The 13,199-nt window shown below is 42.6% G+C and overlaps 1 protein-coding gene and 1 pseudogene across 1 annotated transcript; one reads left to right on the top strand and one right to left on the bottom strand.

Moving 5' to 3' along the window:
* Positions 1-1,148: 1,148 nt before the first annotated feature.
* On the bottom strand, positions 1,149-1,661 carry LOC147982176 (uncharacterized). The gene has a single exon (XM_087516227.1). It carries the CDS (start codon positions 1,659-1,661, stop codon positions 1,149-1,151), a length of 513 nt encoding a protein of 170 aa, XP_087372353.1.
* A 9,794-nt stretch (positions 1,662-11,455) lies between these two features.
* LOC147982175 (uncharacterized) lies at positions 11,456-12,167 on the top strand (annotated as a pseudogene).
* Positions 12,168-13,199: the final 1,032 nt, after the last annotated feature.

Here is a 13,199-nt window from a genome sequence, read left to right as displayed (position 1 = left end):
CGGTGTGTTTGTTGAGACCAATGAATTGTGGGTTTATGATCAAGTCTATCTATGAACAATTTGAATCTTCTCTGAATTCTTTTATGTATGATTGGTTATCTTTGCAAGTCTCTTCGAATTATCTGTTTGGTTTGGCCAACTAGATTGGTAGTTCTTGCCATTGAAGAAGTGCTTAGCTTTGGGTTCGATCTTGCGGTGTTTTTCCCAGTGACAGAAGGGGCAGCAAGACACGTATTGTATCGTTGCCATCGAGGATAACAAGATGGGGTTTATTTCATATTGCATGAATTTATCTCTCTACATCATGTCATCTTGCTTAAAGCGTTACTCTGTTTTCAACTTAATACTCTAGATGCATGCTGGATAGCGGTCGATGAGTGGAGTAATAGTAGTAGATGCAGAATCGTTTCGATCTACTTGTCACGGACGTGATGCCTATATACATGATCATGCCTAGATATTATCATAACTATGCTCAATTCTGTCAATTGCTCAACAGTAATTTGCTCACCCACCATAGAAAACTTATGCTCTCGAGAGAAGCCACTAGTGAAACCTATGGCCCCGGGTCTATTCTCATCATATCAATCTCCATCACTTTTATATTGTTTTGCTATTTACTTTGCTTTTACTTTTTACTTTGCATCTTTATATCAAAAATATCAAAAATATTCTATCTATCAGATCTCACTCTCGTAAGTGACCGTGAAGGGCTTGACAACCCCTAATCGCGTTGGTTGCGGGTAGCTATCGCTTTGTGCAGGTACGAGGGACTTGAGCGTGGGCTCCTACTGGATTGATACCTTGGTTCTCAAAAACTGAGGGAAATACTTACGGTACTCTGCTGTATCATCCCTTTCTCTTCGGGAAAAACCAATGCAAGCTCAAGACGTAGCAGGGCACGGGGAACCGGCATGGAGTAGGCGTGTACAACGCCGGTCCATGTGTTCTGGCCGTACCACGGGGCCGGCTGGTAGGCCTGCTGCGGTGGGCGGGGTGCTCCTCCCTGAGCGCCCGCGCCCCCTGCTTGCGGCCGCCACGACGGCTGCCGCGACGACACCCACCCCCCCATTGGCCGCCTGCGGGGGCGGCGGGAAGGGAGCAGCCGGGGCGAGCGGGAAGCCAGGCGGGAAAGCGGGCGCCGCTGGCTAGGGCGGCGTCGGGTGCGGAGGTGGCGGGGCGTGACCCCCGCGGGTGTCGGCGATGAGGGCGGTGTGGGTCGCCCGAGTCCGTGCCATCCTTATTCGGCGCTCCTCCAGCTTGAGGTACGCCACCACCTTAGTGAAAGTAGGCTCCAGGATGAGGGTGAGGTTAAAGGCGGCGTTCCCGAAGTCCTCGTTGAGACCGGCGGTGAGGGTGCTGATGAGGAGCTCGTCGCCAACCGTCTCCCCGAGATCGCGGAGCTCATCGGTAAGCTTTTTCAGTCGCATGCAAAAATCGTCGATGGACGAGTCAAGCTGCTGGCACCCGTAAAACTCGCCGTGGAGAAGGACCTTGCGCTGCAGCTTGTTGTCGGTGAAGAGGCCGTTGAGCTTGGGCCAGACGGCATAGGCGTCCTCGTCGTCATCCACCACAGTGTGGAAGAGATCGGTGGAGATGGTGAGATAGAACCAGCGGATGATGGTGGCGTCGAGGATCATCCACTCCTCGCCATGGATCATGAGAGCCGAGTCCACGATGCCGTCGATGTGGCCATGAAGGAGGTATTCGCAGAACACCAGCGGAAAATACCGCTTTCAAGCGGAGTAGGAGGTGGTGGATTGATCAAGCTTCACCGGAACGCGCTCATAAATGTTAAGGTCGCGGACGAGAATGACATCGGATCAGCAAACGGGTTTGAAACAGTGGTAGAGGAGGAACTCATAGCTAGGGTTAGGAAAGATGCGACGCGGGAGCGGCGCGGGGTGGAGTTGCGATGCTGCGGCGCGGGAAAGGAAAAAGGCAGCGGCGACGTACGTAGCGAGTCGGGCTAGCGATCAGCGGCGGCGTGCGTAGCGAGACAAGCTAGCAATCAGCGGCGGCACGCAGGTGTTCCGTTGGCCTGGAAAAAGAAAAGGCAGGAAAAAGAAAAGGAAAAGAGCAGCGGGCGTGCGTGGCAATGGTTGTTAGGCGGCGGCAACACTGATCGCGAAAAGCAGCAGAGACCAGCGGCGGGAGCGTGGTGTTGCGGGAGCGTGAGCGGCGATGCGGGAGCAGCGTGCGGGGGCAGCATTAGGAGGCGATGCGGCGGCGGCGGCGCGTAGAGGCGTGGCGGCGACGGCGGCTTAGGGTTTTAGGATCGTGCTACGATAGATACCATGTAGAAGGATAAGTTATGGACTGTGCAATCGTGATATATTGATCGGTGCATCAGGCACGTATATATAAGTACAGAGGAAGGTCACAATCTTAACTATATAAAGAAAACATAAGGTGAACCTTATACATAAATATATACGTACACAATATACTTAACAAGGACAAGAGGCGGTCCTTGAGCGAGAGTAGGCGGGCATGGAGATCCGCGATCAGGTGGCGAGGCGCTAGCTGCTGGTGCTGCTAAGAGGCCCCGGTGAATCCTCTCCAGCGCCTTGCCTCCCATCCAAATCCAAAATAAAGAAAAGTGAGGAGCAGAACGAATCTAGCTACTCCGAGAGAATTGAATAAGGAGGCTAGATGTCGGAGAAGATGTTGAGCAAGTCTTGTTGTTGAAGATGAAAGTGATTGCCAACGAGATGCAAGGTAAGAAGCAAAAATCCGTACGGCTATGCGGCCATGGAGCAGTACAGGAGTGCCATCTCGTTGAAGCTCAACGGCTGAACATGAGGAAGATGGTGCTTTTATCCTTTAGCGTGTACAACATTAAGTCGGGGCAGCAGCGAGCCAGCCAGGTTCTCTTCCTCTCCAATGCGTTGCCTATACCGTTCTCAGGTAAGCAAGGATTTTGCTGCTTCCCAAATAATATTTTGATGTATTTTACTTCTATTGCATCTATAGGCATATACTGCCTTGATTATGGTGACCCCCACCAGCCCATCACTTGGCTGGTTGTATTTATATTGTCACATTGGTAGACTGTTACATGCTACATGAAAATTAATCTGAAGTCATTTGTACATATTTGCACACATGAATGGCTAATACTGCCTTATTTTCCATTCTCTTGCTGATGTTTACATATTACTTTGCCCTTTTAAAGATACAAATGTTTTCCTACAATAAAAGGGTGCATCCGAGGACAATCAGCAATGCCATATTTTCATTGTATTGAAAAGAAACATAAATTTATTGACTATTTTGTTACTAATATACATTTGTTAACAAATAGTGCTATAGAGAAATAAGGTTTGTTGAGTATTGTTACTTGCCTTCCTGTGTAATTGTTGAGAAAGATTTATGCTGCTGGATAACACCCGAGGTTACGGCGTGGTCTATGTATGTGTTTGTGTGTGCTCCGACTGCGGCCGTGTGTCTGTGTGGTGGGTGCTTGCTGATGGAAAGTGCGGGCCAGCCCTTCATGACACTGATTCTTTGCTACTGCTGCTATACAGTAGATAGAAGATGGTATGTATGTTTAACATTTGTTGCAAATTGAACTGACTATTTATGGACTATGATATTTGGCACACGTGTGCCATATAAGCAAAATTGTCACACCTTTACTTCTTTCATTTTAAAGTACCATACGATCCCTCGTCCTTTGACCTCGCCTCCTCCCAAACGACCCTGCAGACTCGTCCGAGAAACCCGCTTCTCCCGCACATCTCGGACGCCCACTCCTGAGAAAACTGTCACTTCTTCACATCTACCACATGATTTCTCCTCAGGACAAAGTTACCATGATATTCGTATGCAAGTTATCAGGCATGTGTTGCATAACTTACTGTGCTATTTAGATAGAACGTACCAGGTACTATGCTTCAACAACTACACCCCGTCAAAGTTACCACTGTGTTTTGTACACAAGTTATAAGGTCTTCGATGTGTAAAATACTGTGGTACTTACAGATAAGTTATCAGGGTATATGTACATCAACCTCCCCCCGTTCAAAGTTACCATGGAGGATTGTACATGAGTTACCGGGTCTACAGTTCATATAGTATCATGGTACTTGCACCTAAAAACGTGGGTGTATTTCGGTAGCTTTTTTCATAGGTCATAAATTACCACGATGTTTTTGCGTAACTTATCACGCCTATAGCACGTGTGCCCCTCATGACACTAAACATTATGTGACTTTCCCATGACACGCCATGTGTTGTGTTCATCCAAGAGGCCCACGCGCGAGGCGAGTGTATGTTTTTAACAACCTATTTTCCTTTGGTAAAAAAGTTACCATCATGTTTATATTACAAGTTATCGGTTATGCGGTGCTTATATTATCATGTTATTTACACAAAAATTATTGGGGATATTTTGAACAACTTTTTCCCGGGATAAAAAGTTATCATGGTGATTCTAGGTAACCTATCAAGCCCGTAGTGCTTAAAATATCATGCTATTTACACAAAATTTATCAAGGGTATGTTTCAGCAACAAACCCCCCCCCCCCGGGTCAAAAACTTATCATGGTGTTTAGTTATTGCAGTGCATATGTTTTCATACTATTTACACATAAAAATGCCAGGGGAGGGAGGTATACTACCGTGCTATTTACACAGAAGATACCGGAGTATCTTTTCAAAAAAAAAATCCCTACGGTCAAAGTTACCATGGTGTTTCTATCTCAGTTATCAGATGTGCGCTGCGTATATTACCATCTATTTACACATAAATTATCGGGTATCTTTTCACATTTGTCTTCCCCAATGGTTAAATTTACCATGATGTTTGTATCTAAATTATCAGGTCTATGGCGTGAATGTTATCGTGCTATTTACAGAAATTACCGGGGACGGGTTCAACAAATTTATTCCCAATGATCAAAGTTACCACGATGCTTGAAACAAAAAGTTTTTCAGTGCTAACATATTAAAGACAAAAACATGTCAAAAACTGTATTTTCCTTAGCTTGTTCAATAATGATTGTCATAGGTGAGGTGGTTAGCTCCCTTTATTGATTACCTGCAGACCAGAGATCAAAACCTAGTCCAAGCATTATTTTTGCCGAAAATCGGAAAGGCGCGTGGGGCCATAATTACAAAATTAGGAAGGCGTGCGGGAAAGGAAAGAAATCGGAAGGTCGGTCGGGAGGACGTGCGGGAAAGGAAGGAGATCGGGAGGGAATTGACGACGCTGGATGCGTGTGGTAGTTTCGCAATCTGCCACACGGTTGCCATATACATATCTCGTTTCTTTTATCTTTTCTCTAATATTTATCAAGTCAGATTCTCTTTGGAGCCCTCTATTGCAAAATTACTTAATATATAATGTGTTCAATAAAAATCATGAAACCCTTAACTCCTTATTGATTTCATTGTCCCTTTTTCTTGCAATTTTCGTCTTATGCGTGTCGCGTCCAGTTGCATAGAAGATATATTATTATTTTTCACAAAAAGGAAAATAGGATTTCAACGTCGTCCTCCTATGCTCCACCTGACGAGCAGACGATTTTTCTAATAGAAACCGCCGACGAGCGGACGACCAAGTGCTGCGTTTCATCGGTTCAGTCCGGTTTTTTAATTCTTTGTTGTTTGTTGATGTTTCTTTCTTGGGTTTTTTTGCCAGTTTTCTATGGTTTTAATTTTTAATCATTATATTTCTGGCTTTTTTGTTTTTAATGCTTTCTTCGGGTTTTTTCTTCTTTGTACTATGTTTTTCTTTATTTTTTTCAGGTTTTTTGGTTTCTTCGCTTCTTTTGTTTCTTTGTCGGTTTTTTTAACACGTGTCTACTTTTCATACACGATGTACATTTTTTATACATGCAAAACATTTTTATACATGTTAAACATTTTTACAAAAGTAAGTTTTGAATATTTTTTTACATATGTTGTAAACATTTTATCAAATACATGTTGAAACATTTACGAATGATAATTTTTTAAACTTGTGAAGATTTCTTTTAAATGCAAAGTACATTTTTTGAATGTACGCAACATTTTTTGAATTATTTGTATATATTGTGTAAAACTTTTCTCTAAATATCATGTACATTTTTAGGAAATGTATGATATTCTTAATTGTCAGACATTTTCAGCACACATGATTAACACTAACACATTTTCATCAATGCTATACATTTTTGTGTGTGTATAAATAATATTTTCTAGACACGTTTTCTAAAATTAATGTAAAGTGTTTTTCAATATACAAATGACTAAAATATATATACACACACACATTTCGAAATATATAAATGTATACACACACACACACGCACACACACACACACACACATTTCGAAATACACACAAAAGTAAAAAAAATACGAAGGAAAATCCAAAATAAAAATAGAATGAAGCATGACATCAATACGACACGGCAAGTTGTTGCTGGCCGGCCCGATTTGGGCTCCCTGCAGGTGAGACATGCCTAAATTGTATCCCAATGTATTTGGACTATTATCATTAAATAAAGTGTGTTTAATAAATAAATATGAACAAAAAATAATTAAACAAAATTTTCAAATGTTGTATTGCAACACTTTTTTTTAACATATTTTGAAATGGGGAACACTTTTGCGAACTGTGAACAAAATTTAACAAAGTGCACATTTTTTGAATTTCAAACTTTTTTAATTGAGAATAGTTTTGAATTTGTGAACACTGGGTAATAAATAAATATGAACAAAAATAAAATTTTGAACCTCATTTTGATATTCCAAACAGTTTCCGAATTTTTTGACAATTGATTAAGAAATATGATAAAAAATGAAAATTCCGAACATTTTCTTTTCAAAATATGAAATTTTTTAAAAACAGGCAAACAATTGAAAAAAATGAAATATTTCAAAATTTTGGAGTTATGATTTTATGAAAAGAGAAACAATAAACCGAAAAAGAAGTAAGAAGTCGAAGAGAACGAAAAGGAAAAAAATAGAAAAAAAATAGGAGAGAAGGTTAAAAAGCAAAAATGAAAAGAAAATAAAAATAAAGAAACACGGTTTAGGAACCTCCTACAAGGTTCCAAAAATGGAAAAAACTGGCTGGGAATCTAAGCTTCCCAAAATAGGGAAAGCTTTTTTTACAAAAACAATTTGTGAGTGTGTTTTGAAAACTGTCAAACATTCAAATCAATGAATATTTTTTTCAAAATAAATGAACCTTCTTCAAATCCGTGAACGTTTGATCCAGCCCAACATGCGCCTGATAGGAGCTGGGGCAAGGCGTTGAACAGATTGATGGACATTTTAAACACAAATTGTAAACCATAATTTTTCAAATTTTTGAACAGGTTTCAATTAGAATACTAAAATTCAAAAAAGAGAGAAATGAATGAACAAAAAATACCAAGAAAATTGAAAAATAGAAAGAAAAAAATGCTTAGGCCTTGGCCCATCTAGGCGACTACTTCACTTCCTCAATTTAAAAAGTGATCACGGATATGAAAATTTTCACAGATTTTTGAACAAAAAAAATCAAGAAATTGAAAAGGATTCACAAAATTGAGAAAAAGTGCACGAATTTATTTTTTATTTTAAAAAGTTCACACATTTGAAAAAACGGAACAAAACCCGGTGTAAAAATACATGCACAAAAACAAACGGCCTGAATATTCATGAAGTTATATTTGCCATATAATAAGCGAAAAAGAAATTATGTGGGCATAGCAAGTAACTTGTCCTAATTGGTTAATATAACTTAAAGTAAACTTTGATGGTTGGATTTGAAATCTCCCGCAGCGCACAATTTTTTTTAGATTAAAAAGAAAAGGAAAAAAACTAAGGGTGCCAAATAGGGTTTGGGTATGCCACGTACGCCGTGCCGTGTACAGGCGGTACGTACACAAACCGCCTATTGACGCGGGTGATGTACTTTTAAAAAGACTATCATACCCTTTATTATGAATGTGTATAAAGAGATCTCCTCCGTTCATGTGTTTAGGGGGACTGTACTGAAGCAGAAGTGTATCTGTTTATAAGATTATGAGCAAATTCGTAGAATAGTCAACTACTCAATATATCGTGAGTCAATATTTTTGGAGTTTAATTAGTTTGATTCAACTACATGAAAGCTAATATGACATTTTTATTGCTCATTCTGCTTTGAGCAATACAAATACACCAACTGTTTCCAAAAATATGACGGATAATATTGCCATTCCACCGTAAAATATGCAACCATAATCAATCTCTCTCTCCCTCCCTCTCCCCCTCTCCCTCCCCCTCTCTCCCTCCCTCATGTGCAGTTAACTTGTTGGTATCTTTTTCATGGACTGAACCTTGCACGGCTAGTTCTTAGCAAACTTCTCAAGTTCTCATGGTGCACTTCTATTTATTCAAAGTTTCAAACTAATACTACTCTGCTTCGCTTCCAGAAATCAATGTTTGCATTCATCATGTGTATGTAGTTTTGACAGCAACTTCACCGCATTGAAAATGGGTTGGATATGTAATGTAGAAAGCCTTGCATCTTGTACCCTTGTGACTAATGTTTTTTTCCTATGTCATGCAGGATAAGTTTGCTCGAGATGTGGAAAATCAGTTGGATAGAGAGTCGTTCCAAGGATAGCAACACCGTAGACGTCAAATATGATTATGCTGCAGTTTTAACTACATCTGAACAACAGCATATATACTTTGTTGCAAAGTGTAAAAGTAGCATCGATCGGAATGGTTGTGTGTTATTGGCTACTAATCAACGCTCGTTGACAGTTATGTGAATGATGTTGATCAAATCTTGTACTACCTCTATTCCTAAATGTTAGACGTTTTGCAGCTGGAACAGAGGTGGTACTATTCAACACGATGGCATCATGAACTCTTTGTTGGTCTAGATTCTGTGAATGTCCAACAGCATGGAACTCGTCCTGCTCCTGGATGAAAGTTCCCCTTAAGTGCTCTGTTTCGCCAATTGCATCAATCTATATCGTTAACATATTCGCTTGCTCGCGGATTGTTCAAAAGCCAAACTCTCCAAGTAGAAAAAGATGGACCTCACAAACAGGTGTTGTTCACATTCAGGTGAATGACAATCCCCCTATGAGTTCCAGTTTCTGCTTTTTACCATTTAAATATTGGAGCTCTGACCATTCGGTATGAGCGGTGAGCTATCTCAGAACCAAAGATATTGGAGCTCTGGACCAGATTTCCCCTATTTTGTTATGCCATTGTTTCCATGGATTAGGAGTTCTGGATTCAGATTTCAGAATTTCACGTTTTGTTTTTGGCAGGGGTGAAAGATAGATTCCAGTGGGTACAAACTGCATTTCCATAGAATACCCTAAGCATGATGATCCACCATGCCATAGTAATGCAAATGATCATGGCAATATGATGACCCAAGGAGCTCTTTGGTAGTAGGGGAATGGGCACTATATATATGCAAGCGGAAGTTTTTTCACCACCACACAATGCATATATGGAGGTCCTTTGTTGGGTGGGTGAAACAGTCCATAGTCCACACTCTTTTGTAATCGAGACTAGCAAGATGCCCATGCGTTGCATGGAACATCAAGATGCACTTGTATGAGTAGTTTATCTTATGGGAGTAAAGGATGAACGAGAGAAGGCCTTATTTGCAAATCTGGAGAGGGGTGTGGGTATCTTTTTGCAAAATTGCCATAGTTTCCTTCCTATCCGTCAGATATAAATCGGACGGCCTATATTGAAGGATGGCAGGCATACCATCATCATCAAACTCTGTTTTTTATAATTAAGAGTAGAGATATTAGAGAAAACCAATACAAAGAGCTCATTTTCCTCACCAAATTTGTGAACCAATACTGAGATGGTGCTAGGTGTAGTGTAAAGAATCCCAAAGGCAGCACTTGGGTGATTCACGGTTCGTCCATATTCCATCTCAACACACCATGTGCCTCACAATCGACTACTGGGACTATAGGACCATCATCTTCCAAAAGAGGGATGTTCCTCAAACACTAGTTGGGACCCTACCAATGAAGATACTACACACGAAAGCCATCATCAAGCTCCCCAAGTCTACGAACATGTTAGAATTCTCGGTGAGATCGTTGTGAGATTGGAGCAAGAATTGCTCAACATGAGCGGTTCGTGGTCTAACAAAAATCAACAACAGATTAGAATCACTAGCAGAAACAAGTCCTTGAAACAGAGCACACATGTAAGCAGTACTTTCATGCTCGTTTGTATTGGGAACAGCAGTTGATGTGTCGTACTCTGAATCAGACATTGTTTATGCCATGTTCATTCAGACTTCCGTATTGACGACGGGTGCATGCATGGTTGTTTCGCTGGTGCGCTATGATATGTGCCTCGCTGCAAATCGATTGATATGTGTCAACAAGAATGTATGGATTTTTTTTTTCTATTTTTATTTTCAGTATGATCAAAACCTGCAGGGTTCAGCCTTCTCGGCGATAACGAGCAATCCCAACAGTACAAATGGTGTCGCCTACTGCTAGCACCACAACAGCTTTTGAGAGAGAAATAGCGAAGGGATTAATGCGTCATTTATATGAGATATGGAGTATATAAATGCATTTTATATAAAATTACTACGGTCAGAATATCAAGAGCACCATCGTGAATGGTTGGGTGTTATGGCCGCTAAAGAAGGCTCGATGATAACATGTCAATCATGTTGAACAAACCTTGTACCCGGATGGTAGTAGTTTACATCTGTAAAGTGCAACAATCTAATTGTGGGAAAGCGCATGCCATATATTCTTGAATTACACGCTAACCCATGAATTGCTAAAACAAACTTCAGGCAGGAAGGATAAATCTGTTTCTTCTAAGAAAAACCTAGAGCCTGTTGAACATAACATTGGTCCACCTACGTGACAAGGTTCGGAACCTGCTGGAGATAAGCCCTGCATGAGGAGTCCAACTAGATAGACTAGGATCTTTAGCTATTCGCATATAGTTGTAACTTCCCTTATCTCTTTCTCTCCAAGAATGTAATCTGAACCAACTTTGTACGCTATACCAGGAGGTCGCGACCTGGCTATTTAACACGCAATCGTCGCCTTAGGATGGGTACGACATTCCTCCGCATGGTATCAGAGCATAACTCTTCCCATCTAGCTTTTCCTCCTTCCACCGCAGCTTCCTGCCATGGCCTCATCTGCCGCCGCCTCCTCTCCCCTATCCGGCCAGAACACCGAGCGCCTTACCCGCATCAACTATGTCCTATGGCGCACTCAGATCACACCGCGGCTGAGAGGAGCTGGAGTCTTCGGGTACGGTGATGGAAGCATGGCGGAGCCGGCCGAGTTCGTCGTCAGCAAGGACAATGATGGAAGGAGGAAACCATCCCCAACCCGCTCCATGCCGTCTGGTTCCAAGAAGATCAGCAGGTACTCGGTTATCTTCTCAATAACTTGTCCAAAGAGGTGCTAGTGCAGGTCACCTCCATTGTGCATGCACGCGAACTCTGGACGGTGCTGGCGAGCATGTTCTCGTCAACGTCGTTGTCCTGCATCAACAACATCCGCGCCATCCTCACCAATGCGTAGAAGGGAACGCAATCGATGGCCACTTTCTTCGCATATATGCAGGGACTCGCTGACAAGCTTGCCGAGGCTGGCAAGCCGTTGAAGGATGATGAGTTAATCTCTTATATCCTCAACGTGCTTGACATGGAATACCAGCCATTGGTGTCCGCCCTCGACGCCCGCACCACCCCGGTCACCCTCGACGAGCTGTTCGGGCGGATGAGCAACTTCGACCAGCGGGTGGCCCTTCTCCAAGGAGCGGGCGCGGTAGGCGGCTTCAAGTCGTCGGCAAACGTTGCCACTCGCGGCCGGGGCGGAGGCTCCCGCTACCGCGCTCCACCTCGGAACAGCAAGGGCCGGGGCTCTGGCAACAGCAATAGCAGTGGCGCCAACAACACACGCGGCGACCGGGCTTTCTCCTCCAACAACCGAGGCCGGCGCACTAACTCGTCCAACAACAGATCACGCCTTGATGCAATCAGGTGCCAAGTCTGTGGCAAGCTGGGACACTCAACGAAAGACCGTTGGTACCGTTTTGAAGATGATGAAGATGATCCCTCCCAAGATGAGAAGGTGGCCGGAGCTGCTGATGGCTCCTACGGTGTCGACACCAACTGGTACGTCGATAGAGGCGCCACAAACCACATCACCGGTGAGCAGGAAAAGGTGACCATGCGCGACAAGTACCATGGCAAAGATCACATCCACACAGGAAGTGGAGAAGGTATGAAAATTAGTCATGTTGGTCACTCAATTATTAAAACCCCTCATCGGAAAATTCACCTTAGAAAAACTTTGCATGTCCCTAGTGCTTCAAAAAGTCTTCTTTCCGTTCATCGCATTGGCATTGACAACCATGTCTTTCTTGAATTTCACCCTTACTTCTTTTTGATCAAGGATCAGGCAACGAAGAAGGTGCTATATCGAGGTAGATGTGTTCGTGGCACGATCGTTTAGGACATGCATCTTTTTCCTTAGTTGAACGATTACTTAAGAAAAATAAGCTCCCGTATGTTGGAGAGCGTGATGTTGAGACAATTTGTGATTTTTGTCAAAAGGCTAAAAGCCATCAATTACCTTATTTTGTTTCTACTAGTGTTTCTACCAAGCCTTTACAACTTGTTTTCTCTGAGGTGTGGGGGCCTGCCCCCTCCTCTCTTGGTAGACACACATATCATGTGAGTTTCATAGATGATTATAGCAAGTTTTCATGGATCTATCTTCTTAAGAAAAGATCGGATGTGTTTCAAGTGTTTCTGAACTTCCAAGCTCTTGTTGAGCGCCAATTTGATTGCAAAATCCTTGCTCTCCAATCTGATTGGGGAGGGGAGTACGAGAAGCTAAACTCGTTCTTTCAGAAAATTGGCATATCTCATCACGTGTCATGTCCTCACGCTCATCAACAGAATGGGTCTGCTGAACGCAAACACATACACATCGTTGAAGTCGGTCTAGCTTTACTAGCCGGCGCCTCCATGCCCTTAAAATTTTGGGACGAGGCTTTTCTTGCTGCAGTACATATCATAAATATGCTCCCTAGCCGTGTCATAAACTATGAAACCCCCATTGAGCGTCTCCTTCACACCAAACCCGACTACACAATCCTTCGCGTGTTTGGTTGCGCTTGCTGGCCGAACCTCCGTCCATACAACACTCGCAAGCTCATGTTTCGCTCTAAGCAATGCGCTTTTCTTGGCTATAG

The sequence above is a fragment of the Triticum urartu genome, chromosome 3A, assembly GCF_056163025.1.
Source record: "Triticum urartu cultivar PI428250 chromosome 3A, HENAU_Tu73, whole genome shotgun sequence".
In the NCBI taxonomy this organism is placed as follows: Eukaryota; Viridiplantae; Streptophyta; class Magnoliopsida; order Poales; family Poaceae; genus Triticum; species Triticum urartu.
The sequence above is the reverse complement of the archived record's forward strand: the minus strand, read 5'-3'. Positions and strand labels throughout refer to the sequence as shown.